This window comes from Vulpes lagopus, chromosome 14 (assembly GCF_018345385.1).
Source record: "Vulpes lagopus strain Blue_001 chromosome 14, ASM1834538v1, whole genome shotgun sequence".
In the NCBI taxonomy this organism is placed as follows: Eukaryota; Metazoa; Chordata; class Mammalia; order Carnivora; family Canidae; genus Vulpes; species Vulpes lagopus.
Genome location: NC_054837.1, coordinates 8,927,350 through 8,943,950, shown reverse-complemented (window position 1 = coordinate 8,943,950; position 16,601 = coordinate 8,927,350). Strand labels below are relative to the sequence as shown.

Here is a 16,601-nt window from a genome sequence, read left to right as displayed (position 1 = left end):
CATTTGCAAGTATCTTCTCCCATTCTGTAGGTTGTCTTTTAGTTTTGTTAACTGTTTCTTTCGCTGTGCAAAAGCTTCTTATCTTGATGAAGTCCCAATAGTTCATTTTTGCTTTTGTTCTCTAGGATTCTCTAGGAATTTGTTCTCTAGGATTTTGATGAATTCTTGTCTCATATTTAGATCTTTCATCCATTTTGAGTTTATCTTTGTGTGTGGTGTAAGAGAATGGTCTAGTTTCATTCATTCTTCTGCATGTGGATGTCCAATTTTCCCAGCACCGTTTATTGAAGAGACTGTCTTTTTCCAGTGGATAGTCTTTCCTGCTTTGTTGAGTATTAGTTGACCAAAGAGTTGAGGGCCCATTTCTGGGTTCTCTATTCTGTTCCATTGATCTATGTGTCTGTTTTTGTGCCAGTACCACACTTAGAACAGATTCTCTTAACTAATGGGGGTGGTGCAATGATGCCCATTTAGAGATGAGAAAATGGGAGGCTGGGGGCCAGGAGTGAAAAGCCAAGGCCACCCAGCAAGAACAGAAGATCAAAGGGAGGGCACCTTGAATCCCAACGCTCCTGACTTTTGAGGCTGGGGTAGGGAGTATGTCTTTCCCCTGTTGTGGGTCTGGGACCACTCTCCGCTCCCTGCACACCTGAGGTAAGGCCTTCCTTTGGGGGATCATCCCACCATCTGGGAAACTGCAGCCCTCCCACTCTGCCTTGCACCCCCTAGGGACTTCGGGCTTCTGCAGCAGCTCCTGAGGCCCTGACCCCAGGCTGTGGCCTGAGCCTCAGTTCCCTCAATTCGCTCCTCCAGAAAGTGGGGCTGATTTCTCTGTCCCTTGGTCTAACTGGGACAGTGACACCGTTTGGAAAGAGCTCTATATCTGGCACATGTGTGCCTGTGGATGTGAGCATGACTGGCCAGTGGGGTGAAGGGAAAGAGCTGTGCTATCAACAGTGCTAATGGCACTCAAGACCCCCCTACCACCCCAGCAGGTGTGTCCAGGAATGAGGGACCTGTTCTCAAAAGTTCTACCCCTAAGGAATCCCTGTTCCTTTTCTAACCCTGGTCCCTCACCTCTCCAGCCCTGGGGCTCCCCCTGCCCAGCCTGGAGCCAACTGCCAGGATGCTGGGTTAGGAGGATGAGATGAGCACAAGGACCTGCCTGAGGTTGAGTCCCCTGAGTCCCCTAGGAACCCTTTTGTCCCTCCACCACAAACTGGGAAATTACTGGAAGGACCACTGGTCAGACAGAAGGAACAGGGCATCTTGAAGCCCTGTGCCTGGCCGCACAGATGCTCCAACTCCTCCATCCGCCCATCCCCACCACTGTGCCATCCCGTCCCGACTTGGGTCATACCAAAGACTGACCACGCTTCTTCCAGAACACAAATTTATTTGGCATTTGAATGAAATGGTTCTCACAGCATCTTAAGAAAAGGATTAGTGCCAACCCAACCAAAAATAAACCCAAACTAAAAACCCTTAGTGAAAGGAAAACATAAAAAACAGGCATTGAGACAATGTACAGTATTGACTCCTTCCTCCACCAGGTAAGTCGGGTCCTGCGGGGGAAGGCTCCTCCCAAGAGCCTGGCCTGTACCTCTGGGGACCCAGTCTCTCACAGAAGCACAAGAGTCGTAGCTAGGGTTGGCCTCTGGATTCTTTGTTGGACCATGGAGCAGTCCGATCTTACAAAGGGTGGCAACAGGACAGGAGGCTGAGGACAGCCAGACAGACACTGGCTCCCCCCTTGTTCCTGGGCACCAACTCTTGCAGACACAGTAGGCAGGGGTCTGGAGCAGCACTGCACGCAGGCCTTCTGCCCAGCCCAAGGACACCAGTGGGCTGAACACCCTAGTGCTGGGACAGAGTCCTGGCCAGTCCAGAAGCAGGTCCACCGTTTCAGGCCACTCCCTGCTCAATGCCTCCTGCATGCCTGATTGGCCCCAGCAGTCCTTCATCCCCAAAGGGTTTCCCAGTCCCCATGCATCTTGTGCCAACCCACCTGCCCTCTATATATGGTTCTGAGGCATGAGCCAGACACATGGGAGTTGTGAAGGACTCTCAGCCATAGAGGTCAAGCCCCTATGGGCTCCGCCAGGGTGGTCACTCCAAAGCAGACATGCTCAGGGCACTCACCTGGCTCCTATAAGACCCGTGAATGCTGTTCTAGACCTCAGTTGCCCTGAGCCCAGCATGCTGGAGGCACAACAACCTTCCTGCTTTGTCTTCAGTGGCCAGTGGGGGAAACATGTACCCAGGACGCCTTTCTTGAAGTATCAGCCCTTTGGCAAGGGGAGCTCAGGCTTCCTTGGCATATAGCCTGCCTGCCTGCCTGAGGCCTGCCTCCAGCACTCTGGATCTTGTGAGCCCGGACAGGCAGTTCAAAATTCATACCTCTGGCCAGTTCTGTAGGGCAACTCAAAAATCTCATTCCATACTGGAAGAGTTCAACAGGTTTCCAATGGGAGAGTGTGAGAACACGCCTGGACTGCACTGTGCCACCGAGGTCTGTCACCACAAAGCACCACAGCAGCACTCACTTCTAGTCAACCCTCCTGTCACTGCACGCTCATCTGGAAAGGCTACAAAGGGGACCAAGAGCAGGGCTCCAGGATGCTCTGAGCCAAGGGGCAGAGGTGCAGACCTGGCCATGCCTCAGTGCCAACCACGATGTCACAGCAGGCCGAGGAGAGTGGGGCCCCATGCCGAGTTCTGGTGTACCGCCACCTGCAAAAACTTGGGACACATATGTGCACACACACACACACACACACACACACACAGACATACACGCACACACAAAAAGAAAAGGTCCAGACATACAACGTAGAAAAGATATGGATGTGCTAAAAATCGCACAGAACCCGCTTAATCTCCAAACCTCAGAAATGCTAAAAGCCCCATGTCAGGAGACATGACCACTGCCCAGGAGCAGGCAACAGGGTCCCTTGGTCAAAAGGCCCCTGGGCAGGGTACCCAGCACCCCAAGCTGCTGAGGAGCACGGGAAGGTGGCATGCAGCCACTGAGCACTCGGCTCCAGTGGTGGTGGTGTGCAAGTGGACTTTCAGGAGATGGATACAGCCCAGGGCATTAATTTCAGCCACCCCTCCCCCAAAGAAACAACCCTTTATGGCACAAACAAGATGGGGTGGGGGGCAGGCCAGGCCCAGGGGCAAATTCAATAGGAGTGGGGGCTCCAGAGAGTAGCAGATAGGAGCTGGCCAACCCCCAATGGAGGATCTGGGGCCAGAACACTCATGCGTGAAGGGCCTTGGCCCAAATCCAGGGCTGCCTCCTGGGGGAGCCATGCACAGCAATGCTGGGGACAAAAATGAGAAGGTGGGGCCAGGACCTCCTGGCCCAGAACTGGGCTTCACAGAGCCCAGTTGGAAAGACAGAGTGAAGAGTTCAACCTCCTTCCAAGACCCCCTCTCAGGGCCTCGGGCACCAGAGGCCCAGGCCAGCCCCCAGCCTGGGGCAGGGTCACCTTGATGTTCATAGCTGGGGGGGGAGGGGATGGTGGGGACCCTTGGAGCAGTCGCTGTAGTAACCCCCAAGGCTGTCCACCCTGTGGCAGACCAAGTGCCTGGACAATACTGACAGTCCACAAACATAGCCATGCCTGGAAACACCCCTCCTGCCCCCTGGTGGCCCCCGAGCTCAGAGGCGGTTTGGCAGGCTCCCCTGGGTGGCATGCTCCGGCAAGCCAGCCCACCAAAGCCAGGTGTGGTCTGGCCTCTGCCCACACCCCTGGTGCCTTCTTTGTTCCCTACTTCTGAAACGTGTGGTCTGAACTAACTTCATCATTCTTCTGCCACTTGTAAAGAAAAAGTCAGGGACCCAAAGCTGTGCATGTTCTTGGAGCCCTCGAGACCTGGTGCCCAGTGTCTGCTCCCTCGGGAGGTCAGTGGGGTCTGTGCACGTGCACACTGGCAGCGCAGCTGGGTCCAGGCTCACTTGGGCCCTGTGAATCTCCCACGGGGATCAATGTTTCTCAACAGCAAACAGGTGCTCTCTGGCCGTCGGGGCCGTGGGCTGGGCCGTCCTCTACACCACGGTACTGAGGGAACTGCGGCTGTGGCGGCCACCCCCTGGCAGTGCCTCTGTGGGGGTGCCTCCCGGGCCAGGGTCAGGGGGCACAAGCAGGGCACTGCTGCTGTCGGCAGAGTCTTCCAGATCTGCCAAAGAGGCCTCTGCGGTAGGCAGAGGGTGCTCCAGGCGCCGGGGAGACGCACCTTCACTGCCACCATCCCCCGGGGTTGGCGGCCTGGCGTCTGCTGGCTCAAAGGCATCATCGTCTGCAGGGAGACAGAAGGGGGTCAGCAGGATGGTGGGTCTGGCACAGGGGAGGAGTGGGGCTAGACAGAACCAGGGAACACTCCTGCTGTCTGAATGTTCCCACCAAGGTGTGAGTGGGGGGGCAGTGTGCTCACCCCTCACCTTTGCACCTGGCAAGGTGCAAGGTGCCATGGTACAGCCACGAGCAAGCCATGCTGTGTGACTGCAGGGACAGGCTTTGACGGTCAGCCAAACAAAGTCAGGGGAGGGGGAAAATTCTTTAAAGTCAGGGGAGGGGGAAAATTCTTTCTGACTTGAGGGGAATCAAAGCAGGGCTCCTGTGACAGGAGGGAGCTCCGGGCTGGCCAAGGACAGGCTGTGGCTGGAACATGTGGATGGGAATGCAGGAGGCAGGCTCCGAGCACACAGCTCTGCAAACCTCATGGACATATGCAGAAATCTTCGCTTTGAGGAAAACTTTGTGGCAACCCAGTGCCTTCAGCATGCCTGCTCCCTGTCACTCTGCCCTCGGAAGGCTCGGGCCATGGGGGCCCGGTGCGCACCTTCGCCTGGCAGCTTCCCCAGCCTCCGAGTCCCGGTACCCTGCCCCAGGGAGCATCTGCTCCAACAGCCTGCTCCATGCAGGCATCTGGGACCTGCTGCCCCCCAGCAGGGTCCCTGGCAGGAAGCCTATTCTACCTTGACCTCCTTGACAGCAGATTGGGATAATCGGATCAATCCAGGTCTTGCCTAGAGACCACAGAGAAGCAGGACTTGTGAACAAACAGGCCCCAGGACACCGGTTCTGCTGTGGCATGTGGGTGCGCGAGGAGTCGGCCACCTGGGAGTAGGGCACTGCCCACTGTCGTACCGCAGGGGTGTGTGTTAGAGGGTGTTCACACAAAGGCAAATGGGATGAGACACTTGAGCTGCACACAGGGAAAAGGACAAGCCAGGCAATGGGTGGGGAACCTGGCATTCCCTCTGCGTTCCACAGCCCTGCAAGGAATGACTTTCCAGTATCAGATGGACAAGAGATTAATCGGGCCAGTGTCACAGGGCCTTCTTCCCACTTCACAGAACTGCTTCTGGATAGGAGGGAATGTCATGATGGTGTCTCCTCAACCTACCACACAAATGTGTCTTTACAGCCGAGCAGTTGGCTCAGGGCGGGCCCCTGCACCTCTGGGCTTGCCCTGTCCCCACAACCACCAGCAACTGGCTCCCCAGCTCTCTGCAGAGCCCAGCTGAGTGTGCCTCAAGGGCCCCTTGCTAGCAGGTGTTCACCAGACCACCGCCAGCAGTCATTTGCACGTGCAGCCCTGGGAAGAGCCCGCCTCCTCTTCATCTGCACCACCACAGATGGTGGTTCCTTCCACTTTTGAGGGAAAACCAAAGAGAAAGCGGAAGGCCAGGAAAAAGTGGAGGCTGAGGGTCTTGTGGACTGGGGAGGGGGGCCACCGGGTCTCTGGCTACCCATGGTGGACGGTGAGTCACATGCTGCTCCCTGTCCCTGGGGGTGGGGGAAAGCACCTGCGGGGTCGTAGAACACGCTGTCAGGGTTGATGGAGGCCTCATAGGGCGGCGGAGGATCATCAGGCTGGTCGATGTCTGGGTACTTGTATGCGGTGTAGGGAGGCGGAGGGTCATGGAAGTGGAACGTGCCGCCCTCCCCGTCGTCAGAAAGGTGTAGTGGAGTGAGGCCAGTGCCGAACCCGTCTGGGCCATAATCAAAGCCAGGGATCCTCCGGCCAAGGTTGAAGTGGTGTACTGGGCAACCGCAGGGAGAAACAAGCAACCAAGTTGCTCAAAGACACATGGCTCAGCCCCCAAGTCAGCCACCCTCTCTCAGGGCTGGCCCTGCCACCCCCCAGGCCCAGGGCATCAGGCTTCCTGTCACACTTGTGTGCCCAGCTGCCCACACAAGAGCCCTGAATCTCTCACCTGGACCCCCTTCAGTGCGGCCCTGCCCCTCACCCACATGTGACCTGTCACTCTGTCTTGCCCCTTCTGCTGCCCCGCCGTCACCACAGCCCTCCTCCAGCTTGAGGGTCTTTGTAGCTGGCATGGAGAGAGGGTCTGGGGAAGGACCGCGCCGGTTCAGTGCTGCCAGTGCAGTTGCGTCCCTCAGCATTCCCGCCACCTTGATTCAGACCTCAAGCCCCAGGGTCTGCATCCATCCCACTGTTCCCCACACGGACTGGGGAGCCTGGCTTGTTCACTGGGACAAGGGATTCCAGAAGCTCTACTAAGGGCACAGGCCACTGACTGCAGAGAACTCGAGCTGAGGAAGGCGAGTCACACCCTCAGCTGCCTAACAGTTTCGAGTGTCTGTTGCTCTGACCCCCTACCCCTGGCGGGTGGCCCACGGACAGTCCAGGCTACTGGAAAAGGTAAGAGGTGATCACCCATCTGAACACATGGCGGCTGCCAAGGGTCGTGCTTCCAGCCCTGGAACACCAGGGAGCCCGGGGGCAGCTGGCACTGAGGATGCGTCCCTCCGTCCACATGTCCAGAGCCTGATTTCAGGTCCTAAGGACAGTTCCTCCAGTTCCCCAGGTGTGCACTCAGCCCAGGAGCAGGTGAATAGGTGGGACAGGGAAACACCAGGGCACCCTTGTCAACATCCTCTCCTTCTTCCATGCCCCTTCCTGCTTTCTGTGCTTCCCACCGTAAAGGGGACACAGCCTAGGGTGGGGCCCTGACAGTGGCTGCACAGGCAGGGCCAGGCACACTCACAGTTGGCTCCAATCAAGGACTCAATGCGCTCCCGTCGCCTCTGGCGAAGCCGGTGGACCATGAAAAGGAGCAGTGACAGGATGAGGAAGGAGGAGATGCAGCTAACGATCAGACGCATCCCACTGGCCATGGAGTCAAACAGGCTGTTGCCATCTGTTCAAAGAAGAAAGAAAATGGCTGTTCACAGAAAAGAAGAGTCTGACCCCCCAGGGGCTTAGTGCTACGGAAAGGCCATGGCCCTTCACCACCAGGCAGATATGTGCACAAAACAACTTGCTTCCTGATTCCCTGCACTTGATGGTCTTAGAAGAGATGGCATAAATCAAACAGCTCAAGGTCAAGAATACTGGGATATTACCAAAGGAGAGAAGCAAATCATGGGCCAGGAAAAATATTTTACCTTCCAGCCAAGCACTCCTAAGTTCCATGCGATGAGTCCCTTCTGCCTAAAAAGCTAGAGGGTGCTCTGTTATGGGCCTCTATGCCCCCAACCACACAGTACAAAATCAGGCACATGTGACCAAGCTCCAGACCCTAGACCAGGGTTGCTCACCTGGGCGGCTCTAATTCCCAGGGAACATTGGGCAATGTCTGGAGACACTTTTGGTCATCATTAACCACTCGGGGAGGTAGAGGCATTACTGGCATCTAGTGCATAGAGGCTAGGGATACTGCTCCACATCCTGTTGAGCATAAGAAGGCCCTCACCACAGTGCTCCAAATGTTGACACTGCCAACATGGAAACACCCTGCCTTGCCCTGGTGCCCACCAGTGCTTGTTTAGTGCTTGCTGTGGAGGTGCTGTGGGTGGGGCACACATGATCATCATGGGATGAGGTGTGAGGGAAAAGAAGTGCACCGGAGGAATGCCTACAGTGTAGGAGACATCTCCAGGGGCTCTCACCTAGATGAGATGGGCCACTCGCACCAAGTCACAGAATAACAGAACCATGAACTGGTCCCAGGAATACCTGCCTCCATGAAACCAGTGGGAAGGCCATGGAGACTTCAATGGAGGGACTGACCTGTAGTTACTGGAAACAGGACTCCATGTGGGTAGAAGGGCCAAGCACTGTCAAACACTGTGACAGCCATGTGGGCGGGTCCCCAACCACCAGCCCCAAGGAGACACTTCATGGCCAACATGGGTTCCATGTGAGAGGCTGGGCTCCCAGGGCCCTTCTACTGCTTCTGCTGGCCCAGTGTGCTCCATACCAATGGAGATGGTCTGAGTTCGCGCTTGCCCTCTTCCCACAGGGTCAGGAAGCTTCCCTCAAAGCTGCACTTATTGCTGACAACGCTTGGGATGAAAATATGTGGAAAAGACATCCTCTCACCAATTAGTTGCTTTTTTGGTGCCTCTAATCCTCGTCCAGTCTCAGGGGAACATTCTGTCTTTGTGGGAGGAAGTCTGTCAACTCAGGAGGCTGCTGATATGTCTGTTAATTGGTGGCCAGCTCAGAGATCCCAAGGGGGCACCTAAAGCAGCAGCCCCTTTGCAATGACTCTTACTAATCACTTCTAAAAAAAAACCTAAGGACACAGTCAAGGTCCCTGACCATCCCTCCATGGTGATTAGGAGGGAGGAAGCAACTCCTAGAAGAAAGCCACTTACACTCAGACACAAAGAAGACAGCACTGTCCTAGGAGCCAGAAGGCAACTTTTGGGTCCCTGGGACTCATGCCAAGACTGGTCTCTCTATGGGGCTCTGGACAATACCATGAGTGGGGTTGTCTTCTGTCTTCCATGCTACTGGTGCCCAGCCAGCCCCTGGGCCCCAGAGGACATGTCCTGCTGTGGTAGATGCTCTTGGAACTCAAAGTGCCCTGAAGTCCACCTGGCTTGACCCTTGGTCTGAATGCCTGAGCCATCCCAAGTCCTTTCTACATGGCTGTCCAGCCTGTGCATGAAGAACTCCAGTGATGACAAGCTCACCACTTCACTGAGTTTGGTTATGTGGTTAATAGTTTGAAATTTCCATCAGAGACAGCAGGTGAAGCAGAAGCTCAGCAGGAACTGGAGGGCAATGCCCTGGACTCTAACATAGGCTCTGTTCCTGGCAGCTACACAGTTGGGTACTCCATCTCACCTCTTAGAGCTTCATGATCCCATGACCCCAGGGCAGCAGCACAGGATGGGAGGAGAGAGCACTGTGAGAAGGGCAGTTGCTCTGCACCCAGGTCACTGCTCGGTGTTGGCAATTGTTAGTCTTTCATTAGGTATGGTACCCCACGTGCATTCAATCTGTTCCCCTAAATGACCAGTGTTGAACATCTTTTCAGCTGCTTGGCTGCCATCATGTACCTTCTTTGGTGAAGTCTCATTTTAAATCTTTTCCTCACTTCTTAATAGGGTGGTTTATTTTCTTATTGTTGACTTTTTAGAGTCTTTATATACTCTGAACACAAGACCTCTGATTTGTGTTTTGCAAATATTTTTTCTTTGATGGTGGCTCATCTTTTCATTCTCTTAAACAACCTTCAAAAGGCAGACGTTTTTATTTTATTTTTGTTAAGGATTTTATTTATTCATGAGAGACACAGAGACAGAGAGAGAGGCAGAGACACAGGCAGAGGGAGAAGCAGGCTCCATGCAGGGAACCCGACGCGGGACTCAATCCCGGGACCCCAGATCACACCCTGGTCCAAAGGCGGTGCTGAACCTCTGAGCCATCCAGGCTGCCCAAGGCAGAAGTTTTTAATTTTGATGAAGTGCAATTTATTTTCTTTTCTGGATCATGGTTTTGATGTCAGCTACAAATGTTGCCTATCCCAAGGTCGCAAAGATTTTTCTATGTTTTCTATTTTCTTTTAATAGACTTTACTTTCTTAGAGCATACATTTTCTTCTAGAAGTATTACAATGTGTGGTTGTACAGTTAGGTCTAAGACTACTTTGGGTTAACTTTTTATACAGAGTAGAATGTATAGTTAAAGGTGTGTGTGTGTGTGTGTTTGCATATGGATGTCCAATTGTTTCAACACTATTTGTTAAAAGACTATCCTTTCTCCATTTAATTGCTTTTGTACTGTTGTGAAATATTAGTTGACCATGTAAGTGTGGGACTATTTCTAGACTATTCTGTTCCACTCATCTAGGTGTCTTTTCTTTTGATAATACCATACTGTTTTGATTATTACGACTGTACAGTAAGTTTTTTTTTTTAAGATTTTATTTATTTATAGAGACACAGAGAGAGAGAGAGGGAGAGAGAGAGAGGCAGAGACACAGGCAGAGGGAGAAGCAGGCTCCATGCAGAGAGCCTGACATGGGACTCGATCCCGGGTCTCCAGGATCACGCCCCGGGCTGCCGGCGACGCTAAACCGCTGCGCCACCGGGGCTGCCCTGTACAGTAAGTTTTAAATCTGGTATCATTAATCCTCCAACTTTGTTCTTTTCAAAAACTGTTTTAGCTATTCTAATACCTTTGCCTTTCTACTTAAGTTTTATTTAAGGTTGTGTTTTTTTTTTTGTTTTGTTTTGTTTTTAATTTTTAAGTAATCTCTACACCCAACGTGGACTTGAACTTGAACTCAAGAGTCATGTGTTCCACTGACTGAGCCAGCTAGGGCACCCCTCTACATAAATTTTAGGATCAGCTTGTCAATGTCTATAAAAGTAGTTTGCTGGAATTTGGGTTGGGACAGAATTATATTCACAGATAATTTGAGGATATTAACTGCCTAGTGATACTGAATCTTATGATCCATGAACATGGTAAACCTCTTCTTTTATTTACATTTTTTTTATTTCTTTCATAAGTATTTTATGGTTTGTAGCACACAGCTTGTGCACATATTTGTAAAGCTTATAACTTAGTAGTTTCATGTTTTTGGTGCTATTGTAAATGGTACTTTTCTTAGAAATTTCAATTTCCAACTGTTCACAAGTAGCATATATATAAAAACAATAGAGCTTTAATATATTGACCTTGTACGTGGAGACCTTGCTAAACATACCTATTAGTTTTAGTAACTTTCCTGTAGATCCTCTGGGATTTTCTATGCAGATAATCATGTCATCTACTAAAAAAAGATGATTTCATTTTCCCTTTCTGGTCTGGATACATTTTCATTTTCTGGCACTGCCCTTTTCCTTCTGTACAACCTTGAATAGAATGGTGAGAGCAGACATTCTGTCTTGTTAAAGGGGATACTTTCCCAATGTCCCCAGTTTTGGTGGCAGTGTATCTTTCCTTGTTGGAATAAAGACACTTCCCAGGAGAAAATGCTCAGCCTGGGAAGCAGTTAGGACCTGCAAAAGTAAGGCTGAAAAAGAGACCGGGAGACTCCCTGGATAAGTTGCTCAGATAAACAGCCTGTACTAGATGTGGTCTCATCCAGATGCCCTGAGAGCCCTGCTCTGTGAAGAAGTCCTTAGGGCTGGGCAGGCTCTACAGGCCTTATATAGTTCTGATCATTCTTACAAAGCCTGAATGGAGAGGTAAGGCAATACTGGCAGACTCCTAAGAAATGCAATGAGAAATCCAGGCGATGTGCTTATGGAAGCCACAGTTTGACTCCTGTGGAAGGTAAGGACTGGAGGTTGAGAGTGATGTGTCCAGGACACAGGAGACCTGGTAAGCATCTAGTCAGTACTTGCCAGAATACTACATGAATGCACCTTATACAAGCAGATACAATCTATCCTGTAAGACAAGGAGGCCCAAGCTCCACGCTCCCTGGTAGGCTCCTCTACTCTCCACAGCCGACTGTACATGTGGGACATGTGCCAGAGTGCCTGATTCAGCCAAACTTTAGACACCCTCTGATACTGCTTTGACCTCTCCCTAGAAGCCCTCCTGGCATGCAGGGGCACTGACTACTCCCTACTTGATGAGAGCTCTAGCTGTTGTGGCCCTCAGACACCAACCAGTTCCAGCTCCTGTCCCACCAGCACTAGGCAAAACAGTTTCTCCTCCACAGGGGCCCTGGAGGATGGAGATGGTCACTATGCCCTGTCTGAGCTGCTCTTCTACAGGGTGCATGAGCTTAGGGACTTCCACAAGTCCCTATCCATGTCTCTCTCACACTGTCAAGATAAAAACAAATTCATGTTTTTGATTTACATTTCTCCTGTGATCATGAATTCAGAGATGCCAGCTACACTGGTGTGAAGAACAATTCAGTATGCTGCAGGGAATGTGATACAGACTAATGGTCCTATACACCAGATTGTTACCTGCTTTTTTTTTTTTTTTTTTTTTGTAAAGGAAAAGAGGGCTATCTAGAGACCACATGTCTGTGCAGTGTCTAACCACAAAGCATCACCTGGTAGAAAGGAATTTTTTTTCCTCAAAAATGAGGGTAATATTTAATCTTTTTCTGAAAGATTTTATTAGTAAAAATCAACGACTATAAGCAATAAAAACTGTCATTACTCTCCACATCACCAAACTCAGAGAAGAGCTCAAATGGGGACATAAGTCTTGAGAGGAGAAAGATCAGGTTCGAAGCCATCAGTTTTAGTGGATTCACTAACAAACACCCACATTAAACTTCAAGTTCACTGGTGTATGATACTTGTTACCTCCCTGAGCTGACACAAGCCAACCTGTAAGGTGGCAGAGAAGGCTGGGTCATATGACACACACATGCCCCCAAGACTATTGGGCCATCAAAGCTGGCAAGACAGCTCTGTGAACTAACTGCCACTGTTGCTATGCCATGTGCCATGAGCCCTCATGTGTCCCCACCACTGAGAAAGCAAAGGCATATCTGGGCTCCAGGTCAGAACAGGGGGGTTGACTCATGACCCACCATCAATCTCACCTGGGTCCAGGCACATGAACTTGCAGCATTCCTTGGGGTCCTTGCGGTACTGCTGGCAGCCCTGGGGCCTCTCACAGAGGGCAGCCACACACATCTCGGGCTCCCCACCATGGCAGGTGCAGCTCAGGCACGGATCGTCTCCTTTGGGGGTGAAGTAGAACCCTTCATCCACCACATTGTCCTTGATGTCAACGCATGTTTGACCTGAAATAAGCACAAATATGCATTTTTGTATGCATTATCAGCAGAAGGAGCTCTGACTTTCTCCACCTGGGTCTAGGTGGCAGACATGACAACAGAGGAGTTAGCAAGATCAATCTGAAAGCCCTCCCAGTCCTGGAGTATGTGAGCCTGGTCCACAGGGAGTGACTGAGAGAGGTGACTACAGCTCACTGTTAGGGCAAAGCACACTTGGTCAGGGCACACATAGCCAGGAGCCCAGACAGCTAGCAGAGAGAGGAGTACTAGATTCCAGGGGAAAGCCCGTGGAGAAATGTTTGCTTTCAATTGTCTGCCTAAGCAGTGTACTTAAAGATTTCTTCAATTTTAAGATGGAGCTGCAATACATATTAATCATTTTATGACATATTTGAGAATGTGTCTCCAATGATTCTCCCAAGAAGCTGCTGATTCTATTTGTAAAAACAGTCCACTAGTCTCAACACACATGGTAAACTGTGCAGAGCTGACTTAGGGCTAGAGAAAGAGAAATGGCCAAGGCCAGAGACAAGAGAGAGCTGAAAACTCAAAGCCCTAAGCCAGCCCCAGACACAACAGAAGCCTGGAAGAAGGGAGGAGGGATGAGGCAGGGGCAGCTCTCCAAAAGACACATGCTCAGTTGAAGGCAAAGGTAAATGAGAAGAAGTTTGTTTGACTTTTCTTTTCTTTTTTTTTTTTTGTTTCACTTTTCAAATGGAGTAGGGATATCTAAAAAAAAAATCATCAGAAATCCCACAACCACAGGTCTGTGCCTCACTTAAGACTGGAGTTAAATCTACATAACTCATGTGGTCAAGAATTTGCAGGGCAAGAAACACATAGAATTATTCTCTGCTAGAATAGAAAGAAAAGGGATGAAGAAATGAGCAACCCTCAGAGAAATATGGGATACCATCGAGTGTACCATTATACACGAAATGGACTTACCAAAAGGAGAAGAGAGTAGAAGGAGCAGAAAAAAGTATCTGAAGAAATAATGGCTGAAAACTTCCCAAATTCATAGAAAAACAAAACCTTTAAATGTAGAAAGCACAACAAATTACAAGTTGGATAAATGTGAAGAGCCTAAACATGTCAGACACATACATCATAGTAAAAGTGCTAAAGTCAAAGAAAAAGTGAAAGCCTTAAAAATAGTGAGCCAGAAATGACTTGTTACCTATTAAAAGAACCCCCACAAGACTTACAGCTGACTTCTTAGAGAAAGAACAGGTGAGAAGGCCTCTGTATGTCTTGATAACATACTCAAGGTGCTCAAAAAAACCCCTGTCAACCAAGATTCCTATATCCAGTAAACTTAGCTTTCAAAACTTAAAGGCAAAATAAAGACTTTCCCCAGACAGACAAGACCTGAGAGAATTTATTGCTCTTACATTTGCCTTTTAAGAAATACCAAAGGAAGGATGCGTGGGTGGCTCAGCGGTTGAGCACCTGCCTTTGGCCCAGGGCGTGATCCTGGAGACCTGGGATCTACTTATTTATTAATTAATAAATAAAATCTTTAATAATAAAAAAAAAGAAATACCAAAGGAAATTCTTTTTATCCCAAAGGAAATTCTCTCTCTCTTTTTTTTTTTTGAGAGAAAGTGCCCATAGGGAGGGAGGAGGGGCAGAGAGAGGGAGGGAGAATCCTAAGCACACTCCGTGCCCAGTGTGGAGCTTGATACAGGGCCCAACACGGGGCTCTATCTCACAACCCTGAAATCATGACCTAAGTTGACATCAAGGGTCAGATGCGTAACCAACTGAACCACCCAGGCACCCCACCCCAAAGGAAGTTCTTAAAGTTTTTTTTTTAAGATTTTATTTATTTATTCATGATAGACACAGAGATAGAGAGAGGGAGGCAGAGACACAGGCAGAGGGAGAAGCAGGCTCCATGTTGGGAGCCCGATGCGGGATTCGATCCCAGGACTCCAGGATCGTGCCCTGGGCCAAAGGCAGGTGCTAAACCGCTGAGCCACCCAGGGATCCCTGGAAGTTCTTAAAGTTAAAAGCAAGTGACCCTCAGAGAGGAATTTGAATCCATAAAAAAAAAACCCAAAAAGCACTAGAATAGATAATTGTGTAATTATGAAAAACAATATAAATGAGTATTTTTTTCCTCTTAATGATTAAAAAGGCAACTGTATAAAATACTGTGTTTAGAGATGCCTGGGTGGCTCAGCAGTTGAGCATCTGCCTTTGGCTCAGGGCATGATCTCAGGATCCCAGGATTGAGTCCCACTTAGGGCTTTCTGCATGGAGCTTGCTTCTCCCTCAGCCTAGGTCTCTGCCTCTCTCTCTCTCTCTCTCTCTGTCTCTCATGAATAAATAAAAACTTAAAAAAAATAATGTGTTTATAACATAGTATCAGACCTCTAACATATAGAAATGTATTTTTTTTGCTAGTAAGCCCAAATGTGGAATAAAAGCCGTTTTAGGCTAAGGAAATGACTGGAGATGGTACTTAACAACAATGTATTGGTAGTTTACAGCACTAACAGACCTAGTGTGTATAATAATACCACAGAAAGAAAGAAAAGAAAAACAGTTTTAAGAGGTAACTTCCACATATCACGGAAATGCACCTAGTATCAATCTGATGCTAACCTGAATAAAATGTATCTGTATATATACATGGAATTAGTAGTAATAGTTGCACTTACCTGTGAATATACTAAAAGCACTGAATGATACAGTTTACATGGGTGAATGGTAAAGTATGTGAATTATATCTCAATAAAGCTGTTAAAATAAAGAGATGATAGCTGAGATCTTCCCATAATTAATAAAACACATAAATCCCCAAGGGTCCTAAAAGGACCAATAAAAATAAATCAATAATTAGACACAATGTGATAAAACCCCAGTGCATTAACAAAGAGAAACTCTCAAAAGCAACAAGAGATGACGATTACCTACTGTTCTATGTTCTTTTAGGCGATGGTCAGTCCGGTATGGCCACAAGAGAGGCATAAAGGAGGTACGGGAAAGCAAAGTGTATTATATTCATAGGCCCTGGACCGACAGAGTCACTGCACACCAGGAAGGATCACACAGGAAGAACACCAAGGGTGCCACTTAACCAAGTGGGCAGGGAGCAGAGAAGGAGCAAGGACCCCACAGCAAGTGCTTTGTGGGGAGTCAGAATGGAGTACACAACCAAAGGCATGAAGAAATCTCACTGGAACACTTGACTTGATCATTATTAGGTCACAGTCATGAGAGGGCAAGAAGGGGAACTTATGGCAGAGGCCAGCCTTATCATACTTGGGGCACCTGGCCACCTGGACAGGGTGCTTACAGCCTGTTCGTGGATGGACCAGGATGATAAAGAGTTTTTGAATTTGTAATACATCAAACAAACAAAGAAAAGGTATATGACAGTTCAGAGCAAGGAACAGGCAGAAACAATAAAATAGCACCTTCAAAGTCTTGAGAAAAAGTAACTGTTAATCAACAAATCTATACCCATCTAAACTAACATTCAGGGTTAAAAAATACAGACTTTTCATCCAGAGAGTGAAAGGGTGTAGTACTAACAACACAACCTCATCTCAAAGAGCTTCTGAAGGCTGTATTTGAGGAATAAAAAGCTGAACCC

At 49.5% G+C, this 16,601-nt stretch overlaps 1 protein-coding gene across 3 annotated transcripts in view; it reads right to left on the bottom strand.

Moving 5' to 3' along the window:
* Nucleotides 1–1,379: 1,379 nt before the first annotated feature.
* Nucleotides 1,380–16,601, bottom strand: part of DGCR2 (DiGeorge syndrome critical region gene 2) — a 90,169-nt gene continuing 74,947 nt past the window's right edge. For all 3 annotated transcript variants that reach the window (XM_041728701.1, XM_041728702.1, XM_041728703.1), the window contains exons 7-10: nt 12,797–13,000; nt 7,025–7,177; nt 5,819–6,055; nt 1,380–4,305 (exon numbers count right to left, since the gene is read on the bottom strand). In XM_041728701.1, coding sequence (XP_041584635.1) covers nt 4,055–4,305; nt 5,819–6,055; nt 7,025–7,177; nt 12,797–13,000 — 845 coding nt within the window. In that variant the 3' untranslated portion in view covers nt 1,380–4,054. The remainder of the gene's footprint in view (nt 4,306–5,818; nt 6,056–7,024; nt 7,178–12,796; nt 13,001–16,601) is intronic.